This window comes from Schistocerca serialis, chromosome 1 (genome assembly GCF_023864345.2).
Source record: "Schistocerca serialis cubense isolate TAMUIC-IGC-003099 chromosome 1, iqSchSeri2.2, whole genome shotgun sequence".
Lineage (NCBI taxonomy): Eukaryota > Metazoa > Arthropoda > Insecta > Orthoptera > Acrididae > Schistocerca > Schistocerca serialis.
Genome location: NC_064638.1, coordinates 1,090,253,520 through 1,090,268,402, shown reverse-complemented (window position 1 = coordinate 1,090,268,402; position 14,883 = coordinate 1,090,253,520). Strand labels below are relative to the sequence as shown.

The window sequence follows — 14,883 nt, the reverse complement described above, 5'->3', positions numbered from 1 at the left end:
ACCATCTACATCTACATCTGTATGGATACTCTGGAAGTCACAGTTAAGTGCCTGCAGAGAGTTCGTCGAACCACCTTCATAATTCTCTATTATTCCAATCTCCTACAGCGCGCGGAAAGAACGAACACCTATATCTTTCCGTGAGAGGTCTGATTTCCCTTGTTTTATTATGGTGATTGTTTCTCCCTATGTGCGTCGGCGTCAACAAAATATTTTTGCATTTGGAGGAGAAATTTGGTGATTGGAATTTCGTGAGAAGATTCCTCCGCAACGAAAACTCCTTTGTTTTAATGATGTGCATTCCAAATCCTGTATCATTTCCCTATTTCGCGATAATACAAAACGTGCTGCCCTTCTTTGAACTTTTTCGATGTGCTCCGTCAATTCTGTCTGGTAAGGATCCCACACCGCGGAGCAGTATTCTAAAAGAGGACGGACAAGCCCAGTGTAAGCAGTCTATTTAGTAGATCTGTTACATTTTCTAAGTGTCCTGCCAATAAAACACAGTCTTTGGTTAGCTCTCCCCACAACATTTTCTGTGTGTTCCTTCCAATTTAAGATGTTCGTAATTGTAATTCCTAGGTACTTAGTTGAATTTATGGCCTTTAGATTTGACTGATTTATCGCGTAACCGAAGTTTAACTGATTCATTTTAGCACTCATATGGATGACCTCACATTTTTCGTTATTTAAAGTCAACTTACATTTTCGCACCATACAGGTATCTTTTCTAAATCGTTTTGCAATTTGTTTTGATCTTCTGATAACTTTACTAGTCGATAAACGACGGCGTCACCTGCAAACAACCTAAGTGGGCTGCTTAGATTGTCTCCTAAAACGTTTATATAGATAAAGAACAGCGAAAGGTCCTGTAACACTACTTTGGGGAACGTCAGAAATCACTTCTGTTTTACTCGATGACTTCCGTCAATTACTAGGAACTGTGATCTCTCTGACAGGAAATCACGAATCCAGTCACTTAACTAAGACGATATTCCGTAAGTACCCAATTTCACTACAAGCCGCTTGTGTGGTACGGTATCAGACTCTCTGTCCGACCAGACCTTGGGAGGCCCAACGGTACCGACTGGCCGCCGTGTCATCCTCAGCCCACAGGCGTCACTGGATGCGGATGTGGAGGGGCATGTGGTCAGAACACCGCTGTCCCGGCCGTATGTCAGTTTACGAGACCGGAGTTGCTACTTCTCAATCAAGTGGCTCCTCAGTTTGCCTCACAAGGGCTGAGTGCACCCAGATTGCCAACACCGCTCGGCAGACCGCATGGTCACCCATCCAAGTGCCAGCTTAGCTCAACAATGCTTAAATTCGGTGATCTGATGGGAACCGGTGTTACCACTGGCGCAAGGCCGTTGGCAAGTAGAAGGGGTCAGCTGGGATTTGAACTCGGGACCTCCTGCACCCAAAGCAGGAATCATACCCCCAGACCACTGAGCCCGTTAGACACTATCAAAAGGCTTCCCGAAATCCAGAAATACGGAATCCATTTGAAATTCCTTGTCAATAGCACTCAAAACGTCGTGCGAGTAAAGAGCTAGTTGTGTTTCACTAAAATGCTGTCTTCTAAATCTGAGTTGACTGTGTGTCAATAGACCGTTTTCTTCGAGGTAATTCATTATGTTGGAACACAATACATGTTCCAAAATCCTGGTGCATCTCGACGTTAATAATATGGGCCTGTAATTTAGTGCATTATTCTTGCTATCTTTCTTGAATATTGGTGTGACCTATGCAGTTTTCCAGTCTTTGGGTACAAAAACTGACTGCACCTGACAAGATTCGAACCCACAACATCCTGTATGCCAAGATGTTATGCTATTCATTATACCACGCAACCTTCACAATTCTCTATTATTCCAATCTCGTGTAGCGCGCGAAAAGAACGAACACCTATATCTTTCCGTACGAGTTCTAATTTCCCTTATTTTATCATGGTGATGATTTCTCCCCCATGTAGGTCGGCGCCAACAAAATATTTTCGCATTCGGAGGAGAAACTTGGTGATTGGAATTTCGTGAGAAAGTTCCTCCGCAATGAAAACCGCACCGGCAACAATTTCGCTATTATGGACGGCTACAGAGGCAGCATGGCTCAACATTTCTGCAGGGGACCTCCAACGACTTGTTGAATCCATGCCACGTCGGGCTGCTTCTCTAAACCGCACAAAAGGAGGTGTGCCACGATATTAAGAGGTATTCCACGACTTTTGTAACCTTAGCATATGATGAGCACGAAATAACATTCACAATGTGATCAAAAGTATCCAGATACCCCCAAAAACATACATTTTTTTTATATTAGGTGCATTGTGCTGCCACCTACTTCCAGGTACTCCATAACAACGACCTCAGTAGTCATTAGACATTTTGAGAGAGCACAATGGGGCGCTCTGCGGAACTCACGGACTTCGAACGTGGTCAGGTGATCCGGTGTCATTTGTGTCATACGTCTGTAGGCGAGAGTTCCACACTCCTAAACATCCCTAGGTCCACTGTTTCCGACGTGATAGTGAAGTGGAAACCAGAAGGGACACGTACAGCACAAAAGCGTACAGGCCGACCTTGTCTGTTAACTGACAGTTGAAGAGAGTCGTAATGTGTCCTAGGGAGACATCTATCCAGACCATCTCACAGGAATTCCATACTGCATCAGGATCCACTGCAGATTCTATGACAGTTAGCCGGGGGGTGAGAAAAGTTGTATTTCATTTTCGAGCGGCTGCTCATAAGTCACACATCACGCCGGTAAATGCCAAACGACGCCTCGCTTGGTGCAAGGAGCGTGAAAATGGGACGATTGAATAGTGGAAAAACGTTGTGTGGAGTGACGAATCACGGTACACAATGTGGTGATCCAATGGCAGGCTGTGGGTATGTCGAATGCGCAGTGAGCGTCATCTGCCAGCGTGTGTAGTACCAACAGTAAAATTCGGCGGCGGTGGTGTTTTGGTGCAATCGTGTTTTTCATGGAGGGGGCTTGCACTCCTTGTTGTTTTGCGTGGCACTATCGCAACACAGGCCTACCTTGATGTTTTAAGAATCTTATTGCTTCCGACTGTTGAAGAGCAATTCGGGGATGGCGATTGCATCTTTCAACACGATTGAGCACCTGTTCATAATACACGGCCTGTGGCAGAGTGTTTACACGACAATAAATGTGTGTGTGTGAAATCTTATGGGAGTTAACTGCTAAGGTCATTAGTCCCTAAGCTTACACACTACTTAAACCTAAATTATCCTAAGGACAAACATACACACCCATGCCCGAGGGAGGATTCGAACCTCCGCCGGGACCAGCCGCCCAGTCCACGACTGCAGCGCCTTAGACCTCTCGGCTAATCCCGCGCGGCTACACGTCAATAACTTCACTGTAACGGACTCGCCTGCACAGAGTCCTGACCTGAATCCTATAGAACACCTTTGGGATGTTTTAGAACGCTACTTTTTGCTAGGCCTCACCGACCGACATCGATACCTCTTCTCAGTGCAGCGCTCCGTGAAGAATGGGCTGCCATTCCCCAAGAAACTTTCCAGCACCTGAGTGAACGTATGCCAACGAGAGTAGAAGCTGTCATCAAGGCTAAGGGTGCGCCAACACCACATTGAATTCCAGCATTGCCGATGGAGGACGCCACGAACCTGTAAGTCATATTCAGCCAGGTGTCCAGATACTTTGTATCATATAGTGTATTTATTTCAACAATCTCGGTGACCAAGTATTGCGCTTTTTCTACATTTTCACCATGAGTGTGCTATGTACACTCTCGCCCTCCAACGTGACATCACCTGCGTTCAGAGGGCTGCATGCGTACATACCTGGTCTGGCGAACACTACTACTAACTCGCTAAATCAACCGATCTTAATCGAATAAAAAATTGTGGGACTATTTGGAAAGTGGGTGAAACGAAGCTACGAACATCCCCGCCATTTGGTATTTTTGCGGGATCTAATCGTCGATGTGTTGCTTCAGCTGGAGATGGCACACCTGAAGGAGACTATGGACTTTGGACTCTGATCCTCCCAGAATTGAAGCCATTGTTAATTCTAGAGGTGTGATGTATCCTGGGGTTTGTTCAGTGTGTTTAAACATTTACTGCAGTGGACAGAAATTGGAACTGGATCGATTAGTGAGCGGGTGAGGTGCACTCACTGGCAGACCTCCTCGCAGTAGCAGTCTGGTGGGTGCGGGGGCTCCAAGCGGTGTCCGCGCTCCAGCAGCATCTCGACGAGCTCGTAGTGACCGCACTGGGCGGCCAGCATGAGCGGCGTCATGTTTTCCGGGAAGTTGGGGCTGTCCAGGCAACCTGCCTGCTCCAGGTCCGGGTTGTCTATGTGCTTGAGCAGCACGTCCAGAATCCGTGGTCGGTTGGAGCGCACCGCATGTAGCAGGCAGTCCCCCACGTTTGCGCCTTGCGAGAGCAGCGCCTCCGTCAGCTCCACCGAGCCGCTCTCCACAGCTTTGTGCAGCGCCGTCGTCCCCTGTCCGCCAGGTATATGAATCAGTAGGTGCTCATTGTTACAGGTGCTCGCCACTGCCCTATTTAACACTCGCATTATCTGATCAAAAGTTTCCAGACACCGCTATGGAACTCAGAATTGAGCACTAGACATCACGAGATGTGGAACCGCCTATACAGGGTGTTACAAAAAGGTACGGCCAAACTTTCAGGAAACATTCCTTACACACAAATGAAGAAAAGATGTTAAGTGGACATGTGTCCGGAAACGCTTAATTTCCATGTTAGAGCTCATTTTAGTTTCGTCAGTATGTACTGTACTTCCTCGATTCACCGCCAGTTGGCCCAATTGAAGGAAGGTAATGTTGACTTCGGTGCTTGTGTTGACATGCGACTCATTGCTCTACTGTACTAGCATCAAGCACATCAGTACGTAGCATCAACTGGTTAGTGTTCATCACGAACGTGGTTTTGCAGTCAGTGCAATGTTTACAAATGCGGAGTTGGCAGATGCTCATTTGATGTATAGATTAGCACGGGGCAATAGCCGTGGGGCGGTACGTTTGTATCGAGACAGATTTCCAGAACGAAGGTGTCCCGACAGGAAAACGTTGGAAGCAATTGATCGGCGTCTTAGGGAGCACGGAACATTCCAGCCTATGACTCGCAACTGGGAAAGACCTAGAACGACGAGGACACCTGCAATGGACGAGGCAATTCTTCGTGCAGTTGACGATAACTTGCAGTTGACGATAACCCTAATGTCAGCGTCAGAGAAGTTGCTGCTGTACAAGGTAACCTTGACCACGTCACTGTATGGAGAGTGCTACGGGAGAACCAGTTGTTTCCGTACCATGTACAGCGTGTGCAGGCACTATCAGCAGCTGATTGGCCTCCACGGGTACACTTCTGCGAATGGTTCATCCAACAATGTGTCAATCCTCATTTCAGTGCAAATGTTCTCTTTACGGATGAGGCTTCATTCCAACGTGATCAAATTGTAAATTTTCACAATCAACATGTGTGGGCTGACGAGAATCTGCACGCAATTGTGCAATCACGTCATCAACACAGATTTTGTGTGAACGTTTGGGCAGGCATTGTTGGTGATCTCTTGATTGGACCCCATGTGCTTCCACCTACGCTCAATTGAGCACGTTATCATGATTTCATACGGGATAGTCTACCTGTGCTGCTAGAACATGTGCCTTATAAGTACGACGCAACATCTGGTTCATGCGCGATGGAGCTCCTGCACATTTCAGTCGAAGTGTTCGTACGCTTCTCAACAACAGATTCGATGACCGATGGATTAGTAGAGGCGGACCAATTCCATGGCCTCCATGCTCTCCTGACCTCAACCCTCTTGACTTTCATTTACGGGGCATTTGAAAACTCTTTGTCTACGCAACCCCGGTACCAAATGTAGAGACTCTTCGTGCTCGTATTGTGGACGGCTGTGATACAATACGCCATTCTCCAGGGCTGCATCAGTGCATCAGGGATTCCATGCGACGGAGGGTGGATGCATGTATCCTCGCTAACGGAGGACATTTTGAACATTTCCTGTAACAAAGTGTTTGAAGTCACGCTGGTACGTTCTGTTGCTGTGTGTTTCCATTCCATGATTAATGTGAAGAGAAGTAATAAAATGAGCTCTAACATGGAAAGTAAGCGTTTCCGGACACATTTCCACATAACATATTTTCTTTCTTTGTGTGTGAGGAATGTTTCCTCAAAGTTTGGCCGTACCTTTTTGTAACACCCTGTATAAAAATTTTTGTTTTGTCGGTAGGGAAGCACCAACAATAGAATTCGCCGATCAAGAGAGTTCAGTGACTTCGTACGTGCACTAGTCATTGGACGTCGCCTCAGTAACAGATCCACCAGGAACATTTCAACCCTGTTAAAGCTTCACAAGTCGGCTATTGGTGGTGCGATTATGAAGTGGGAAGCCACAGCTAAACAAGATCAGACTGTCTTAATGTACCGATGGCCAGAGATCAAGCATTGAGGAGGGTGGTTGAAAAAAATTGCAGTTCTGCTAGCACAATGACTGTGTCTAGGAAGTTAAACAGGATGATCGAGCAGATACACATTTCTGTAGTCGATGCTAAGCGACACTTGAGGTGGTGTAAAGAGTGACACCGCTGGACAGCGGACAACTAGAAACGAGTGATTCGGAGTGATGAATCAAGCTATACCCTGTGGCAATCCGAGGGAAGGGTTTGGGTTAAGGAGGTTGTAAGAGGTCCATGACTAAAGAATTTATTGCTAGCGCACTCGAGCAGATGTAATTTCGATGGATTGCTCACACGCTGCCTGCGATATGTAAGCTACAAGAGAATCTCAGACCAGAGAGCAGTGTTGGCTGCAGTAGGAACTGTGTAGCAGTAGGATTAAGACGTAGCTAGCAGTCGTGTGTATGGAGTTGGCTGGGCCGGTCGTGGGGAGCGATGGCAGTGCCTGAGCGTTGTAGTATAAGGTAAAAGCAGCCTCGCGCATATGTACTATTGTTATATCAAGTCCCATGTAAATGGTTTAAAAATATCTTAATAATAATCTTTCTTATAAAAATTAGCTTTTGACAATCATTCATCTCAATTTAAAGAATTTACTAATTTCTCCAATCCATGGTCACTCTGATTATTATAAAGAAAAATCAGTTGTTTCCTTTTATACGTGACAAATCTAGCGGCCAGCATTGCACTGGGCTGTACCAGAAAAATTTCTTGTAGGAGCAGATATATACGCGTTATCCGGCGACTTCATTGAGGTAAGAATTTTCAGTTTATTCAGAATTATCTTTCAGGGCCATGACGCAGCACTACTGACGTCCAAAATTTACAGTTTAGATTCACAGTCAGTTAATTATTGAAAGGTTATATATGAGTCACAATTTTTATTGGGAGTTTATTGAAGCTATAATTGCGAGGTTGCACTGAATGTGAATGCTATGCACATTATTTTTTTACTGCTGGGAGGTTACACTAAACGCGAATGTTATATATTATAATTATATTTTTTACTGTTGGGAGGTTACAGGGTGACTGAAGAAATTAACTGCTATCAAGGTGTAGAGCAAACAGTGAAGTAACGAGAAGATCGTATTACAGTATGGGAATATTTTTCTTGGTTTGGTTGTGGTCCCCTTATTACGCCTAAGAATACGTTAAATGCGGAAGGATATGTAAAGATTTTACACCATCGAGCACTGCTTATAGCAGAAGAACAGTTCGAGGACAATGATTGTATCAGCATGACCGCCCATCCTGTCATAAAGAAGCGTGTCCGACGCAGTAGATTGTGGACAACAGCATTTCCGAAATGGACTGGCTTGCCCAGAGTCCCAACATGGAACCAGTGGAGCTCTGATTTCAGCTCTTTAGGAGGAGTGGGCTGCTTTTCAGCCACAGATAGTCAGGCACCTCAATAAAAGTGTCTCCTCCACAGATATTCAAACATCTCGTTGGAAGTGTCTTCAGAAGAGTGGACACACCCCACGTTAACGTCCGCTAATAAGCGTCCGAACACTTTTGATCAGGTAGTGTACGCTAAACCTATGTCCATGATTTATAGAGATTCAACAAAAGACCGTGTACACATTTCAAATTTTGGATCAGCATTATGTAGAAAGTCAACCTAATTCTAATCCACTTAATACAGAAATAGAAAGAATCATGGTACTGTTGGCTTATAGACTCAATGTGTAAGTTCAGAAGCCTGATCGGAATGGATTTTCTTCATCGATGCACAATGGAGAGTTGAACTGTTTCCTGTGTTTATCTGTTGAGCATAGGTAACTGTAAGGCCCATTTCACACTGGGACACTGGTGACAGTCGCCAGTGATGGTCTCCGGTGATTCTGGTGAACACTCCTGGATCACTGGTGTCCTACACCGCAGGTATTGCCAATTGATTAGTTAGTGAAATGGACTCGCACAGGGGTAGCAACTAAATTTCGCTAGCGTTTCATGATCCGGAAAATAAGGTGCTAAATTTGAAAAAAAAAACATACAACTTATCAATTTTGTTTTTCTCATCCATACTCTTCTCATTGAAGTCAGGCACAAACTGCGTTATAATATCTTGCCACGCATTCGTTTTCATTACATTGTTACTACAGTCACCGCTTTTCGCATCCCAAATACACTCCTGGAAATTGAAATAAGAACACCGTGAATTCATTGTCCCAGGAAGGGGAAACTTTATTGACACATTCCTGGGGTCAGATACATCACATGATCACACTGACAGAACCACAGGCACATAGACACAGGCAACAGAGCATGCACAATGTCGGCACTAGTACAGTGTATATCCACCTTTCGCAGCAATGCAGGCTGCTATTCTCCCATGGAGACGATCGTAGAGATGCTGGATGTAGTCCTGTGGAACGGCTTGCCATGCCATTTCCATCTGGCGCCTCAGTTGGACCAGCGTTCGTGCTGGACGTGCAGACCGCGTGAGACGACGCTTCATCCAGTCCCAAACATGCTCAATGGGGGACAGATCCGGAGATCTTGCTGGCCAGGGTAGTTGACATACACCTTCTAGAGCACGTTGGGTGGCACGGGATACATGCGGACGTGCATTGTCCTGTTGGAACAGCAAGTTCCCTTGCCGGTCTAGGAATGGTAGAACAATGGGTTCGATGACGGTTTGGATGTACCGTGCACTATTCAGTGTCCCCTCGACGATCACCAGTGGTGTACGGCCAGTGTAGGAGATCGCTCCCCACACCATGATGCCGGGTGTTGGCCCTGTGTGCCTCGGTCGTATGCAGTCCTGATTGTGGCGCTCACCTGCACGGCGCCAAACACGCATACGACCATCATTGGCACCAAGGCAGAAGCGACTCTCATCGCTGAAGACGACACGTCTCCATTCGTCCCTCCATTCACGCCTGTCGCGACACCACTGGAGGCGGGCTGCACGATGTTGGGGCGTGAGCGGAAGACGGCCTAACGGTGTGCGGGACCGTAGCCCAGCTTCATGGAGACGGTTGCGAATGGTCCTCGCCGATACCCCAGGAGCAACAGTGTCCCTAATTTGCTGGGAAGTGGCGGTGCGGTCCCCTACGGCACTGCGTAGGATCCTACGGTCTTGGCGTGCATCCGTGCGTCGCTGCGGTCCGGTCCCAGGTCGACGGACACGTGCACCTTCCGCCGACCACTGGCGACAACATCGATGTACTGTGGAGACCTCACGCCCCACGTGTTGAGCAATTCGGCGGTACGTCCACCCGGCCTCCCGCATGCCCACTATACGCCCTCGCTCAAAGTCCGTCAACTGCACATACGGTTCACGTCCACGCTGTCGCGGCATGCTACCAGTGTTAAAGACTGCGATGGAGCTCCGTATGCCACGGCAAACTGGCTGACACTGACGGCGGCGGTGCACAAATGCTGCGCAGCTAGCGCCATTCGACGGCCAACACCGCGGTTCCTGGTGTGTCCGCTGTGCCGTGCGTGTGATCATTGCTTGTACAGCCCTCTCGCAGTGTCCGGAGCAAGTATGGTGGGTCTGACGCACCGGTGTCAATGTGTTCTTTTTTCCATTTCCAGGAGTGTAGCAGGACGATTATCTACTTCACTTATAAAATCTTCCGTGTTAATCAAATCTAAACTTATGGATATAATGTGTACAGTATAATGTACAAGGAATGTTCCGCGTCTCTGTCTCAGAAATGACTGCCTGTCGCTTGGCAAACCTGCAGCGCTGTGTCTGTGATCTGTGTCCCAGTGCAGACACTCCAATGCAAACTAATGCATGTTCAAATGGCTCTGAGCACTATGGGACTTAACATCTATGGTCATCAGTCCCCTAGAACTTAGAACTACTTAAACCTAACTAACCTAAGGACATCACACAACACCCAGTCATCACGAGACTAATGCATGTCAGGCGGTGACTGCTGTGAACACAGTGACCTTGTCCGTCACATGTGGCGAGGGGGAGTCACTGCTGGGTCACAGTGGCTCGGTGAGACAGTGTAGTGTCCCGGTGTGAATGCTCCGGTTCAAACGAATGTATCTCTGTCGGTGACCGACGCTGGTCACCAGTGTCCAAGTGTGAAACAGGCCTAATGGGTGTATTATAACGTGGTGTAATGTTTGTAGTTTATGTAGTCGAGAGAAGAGAGAGAGAGCGGAACTCTTCGCGAAAATATAGCCTACTCCTCCAAAATAAAACCAAGGTTGTTACCGAGCTTAACGACCTCATTCGACAGTGCCGTATAGCCTCAGTGCATGAGACACAGCGGAGAGGTTTGAAATTTAAACCGGATATTGGCTCAATGTCCAGCAATAAGGAATTTTACGTCACCGTCACTCCATTTGTCGGCCAAATACTGGCGATAGACACTTCTTCTGACACTAACAATAAGTTTAGAACTGGCTACCTCTGAGTCATGCGCTTCTGTATGGCGTGCCTTTGCAACCCTAGCTACGGAGGTGGGGGCTGAAACAATGGTTTTCCAACCGCCAAGCCTGGAAGATGATCGTAATCTCATGGTTACGTGATATAATGTAGCACAGTGTCAGTCCCACTTACTTGCGAGTTACCTTAGTTGGAGTAATAACGTTCCAGAAACATTGTTCTAACATCAAGATGGCGCGCAGTGATAGAAATCACATACTTCGAAAATAACCACCACAGCTTGAATGTCCACACAAATGGAAATACTTGAAAGCTGTCCGCCTCCGTAGCGGTACCGTTACCGCCTACCACGCAAGGGGGCCCGGGTTCGATTCCCGGCAGGGGATTGGGTGTTGTGTCCATCACTATTTTCATCATCATTGACACGCAAGTCGCCGAAGTGGTGCCAATTAAAAAGATTTGTAATACGGCAGCTGAACCCCAAAGTGATCACAACCATAGGTGGAAGCATAAGCGGCCGAAGACACTACTAGCTAGGGCATAACCACATATGGCAAGCTAACATAACCAACAAGCGACAAACGTCGGCAAGCCCCTGCATATCAGCAACGTTGATTGGATATGCCAGCTGCTATTAAAGTCGACCAACAGGCTACAGCAGGGAAACCGACGAGCTTGCCCCGTGACGCACAAATCGCCAACGTCACCCCACACTGTGCATCTGATGTATGACCTATCGGACACAAAACAATGATAACCTAACTGTTACAGGTATGCTGGCGCTGACCGAGAGATCAACACCGGCATCCACCGAATAACAGCACCGCACAACGTCAAAGGCATCGACATGTATGGTACCCACTACTAACAAAACCTACCCTTGCATGAACTGTCGCAGGCATTAAGACATCCGCTACTGTTCTTACTACCCAACCTAACTATCGCAGAGGTTTTTTTTCCCTTGGCTCTTGCCTTGGCACTTTTTTTTCCTCCGCCCTTCAAACCGCTACCCTTCGTTCGAAATTCGACCAATCTATCTCCAGGTGAGCGCGTATTAACCTTAACCAGACGTACGCAAACATCGCAGCACCCACACCCTGCGACACCTCACTTTAGTGAAAACTAACCCTTATGCAGAGATGGCAGTAGACCTTTTGAGTTGGCCATCATGCCGGTGTGGGCGTGGAGGGGCTCCACCTCCTATTTATATATATATATATATATATATATATATATATATATATATATATATATATATAAAAAAAAGGTCTGAACCCCGAAGGGGATATCCCGGCCAATAAATGCCATACGATAATTTCATTTTACTTGAAAGCTTGTATCGGTACTATGTAGCTAAGCCAATTCGATCCCAATCGTACTAAATCAACGATTTGCGTTGTCAAGTTTGTAATCAGCAAGCCTCAAGGAAGCTGACAATCTCTTGACGAGCACTGTACCAACTCAACTTACTCGGAAGTGGAACCTAGTCAAATTCTAACTTTTCAGAAACATTTTTGCAACATCAGTATCAGTGAAGGTGAATAACATAGTTTGGGAAGTAACCAGTACAAATTTGGGGGTCGAACCATCCGTTGTCAAAACTACAACCTTAGCAATGTGTTTCTTCACTAGGAGTGTGCCATCCAGTGTGGTATAGACAGCATGTATCAAGAGTCGACTGCGCCCAAAATAGAAGCTACTAACTGACAGCTGACTGCCTTCCACGAACCCCAACTAAAAACTTTTCTTACCTGACTAGCAATGCACCACCCCAATTAGAAAGGAGAGGCAGCCCACTAGGAGAGACCCAACGATCTACTTCCACATGACACCCACTTCACGTCACTCAAACAGCCAGTCCACGACCATATCACAGCCTCTTCTCGACTGGAGATATCAATAAACTCCAACAACAGAAGAGCTCACAGTTGGAACGCAGAGAGTTGGGTCACGCGGAAACCTCTGAGCTGGTTTTGGGCTGGTGTTGTAACGAAACTCTGTGTAGCTGGGACATACTAATTTATTATTTAGCAGTTAACAATGAAATATGTATGACTTTGGCTGTGAAGGTTGTAATATAGTAAATAATAATAATAATAATAATAATAATAATAATAATACACAAAGCAGTCACTCATATAAATACATCGGCTACACCATTGCAATTTCATAACCACTTCTACAACCCTTTAGACCACATAACATCAACAGATACGAAGAAAGTAAAATTGGAAAAAGAAAACCCTACATGGCAAGCACACGTATCATCTAACACAGCCACACATCGATCAAGACGCATCCAACACATGGCTAAGAACAGGCAATATATACAGTGAGACGGAAGGATTCATGATTGCAATACAGGATCAAACAATAAACACCAGATATTACAGCAAGCATATTGTTATAGATCCCAATACCACAACAGATAAATGCAGACTTTGCAAACAACAAATAGAAACAGTAGATCACATCACAAGCGGATGTACAATACTAGCAAATACAGAATACACCAGAAGACATGACAATGTAGCAAAAATAATACATCAACAACTTGCCATATAACATAAACTAATAAAACAACACGTTCCCACATATAAGAATGCACCACAAAATGTACTGGAGAATGATGAATACAAATTACACTGGAACAGAACCACTATAACAGATAAAACAACACCACATAACAAACCTGACATCATACTCACCAATAAAAAGAAGAAATTAACACAACTAATTGAAATATCCATACCCAATACAACAAATATACAGAAGAAAACAGGAGAAAAAATTGAAAAATACATCCAACTGGCTGAGGAAGTCAAGGACATGTGGCATCAGGATAAAGTTGACATTATACCAATTATACAATCAACTACAGGAGTCATACCACACAATATCCACCAGTACATCAACGCAATACAGCTACATCCAAACGTATATATACAACTACAGAACTCTGTAATTATTGATACATGTTCAATTACCCGAAAGATCCTTAATGCAATGTAACATATACCGTACACTTAAAAGGAAGTCACGCTTGATCAAGATCCGCGTCACTTTCCATTTTTAACCAGACATAACGTCTAAGAAATTAAAGAAATAATAATAATAACTGCTACAGGCAAACAAACACCTTGGGATATAAACAATAAGAATGTAATTGTAAGGCTGTATTGGTTAATAAACTGCTGGATAAAAATATTTTCGTCGTCTACGAGATATCATGTTAAGTGGAATGAAACCGTTTATACGAATACTACAGAGAATACCAAGAAAAATGTAGCATACACATATTACAATGCAAAAATATCTCGATGCATTGGAGTTTCTTGTCCACTGTGACAAAGAGATTACCTACACCGGCGCGCGTAGTGGCCGCGCAGTTTGAGGCGCCATGTCACGGGTTGCTCGGCCCCTCCCGACGGAGTTTCGAGTTCTCCCTCGGGCATGGGTGATGTGTTGTTTTTAGCATAAGTTAGTTTCAGTAGTGTGTAAGTTTAGGAACCGATGACCTAAGCTGTTTGTTTCCTTAGGATTTCACACGTATGAACATCTTGAACATCACCTACACTTCCGGTTAGCCTATTCTTTCGATATACACTTAGATGTACCCTAAAAATTCACTACTATCAATTTCAGTTTTTAACCAGCTTTCGGTACCTAGTGTTATATGAGCTCCACTGGCTTTTAGGAACGTTTCAAACTCTGGCAGTTTGTTGTTACGGCATTTGATCACCAGGATTTTACCAACCTCCTCTGAGGACGGCATTTCTTTTGACCTTGCGCTAATACTACAGGGTCTGCTACAGCTATCATAATCTAGAGTGGATGGAGACTCATCTAATCTACAAAATCCTTAAGTGCACCCCATACACAATCAGCTGTCTGGGCAGCAGCCTATGCTGTGTAGGAGACCCTACAGTTGTGTACACTATGTGGCATGTCTAGGAAGCCGCAGACTAACTTATCACAGGACCTTTGAAGTCACTGGTTCATGCCTCCGCTCGACTCAGTTCTAGGG

At 45.6% G+C, this 14,883-nt stretch overlaps 1 protein-coding gene across 1 annotated transcript in view; it reads right to left on the bottom strand.

Annotated features, from left to right (window-relative positions):
- Positions 1 to 14,883, bottom strand: part of LOC126455580 (short transient receptor potential channel 4-like) — a 274,268-nt gene that overhangs the window by 215,175 nt on the left and 44,210 nt on the right. The window contains exon 3 of the mRNA XM_050091340.1: positions 4,169 to 4,497. Within this exon, the coding sequence (XP_049947297.1) occupies positions 4,169 to 4,497 (329 nt within the window). The remainder of the gene's footprint in view (positions 1 to 4,168; positions 4,498 to 14,883) is intronic.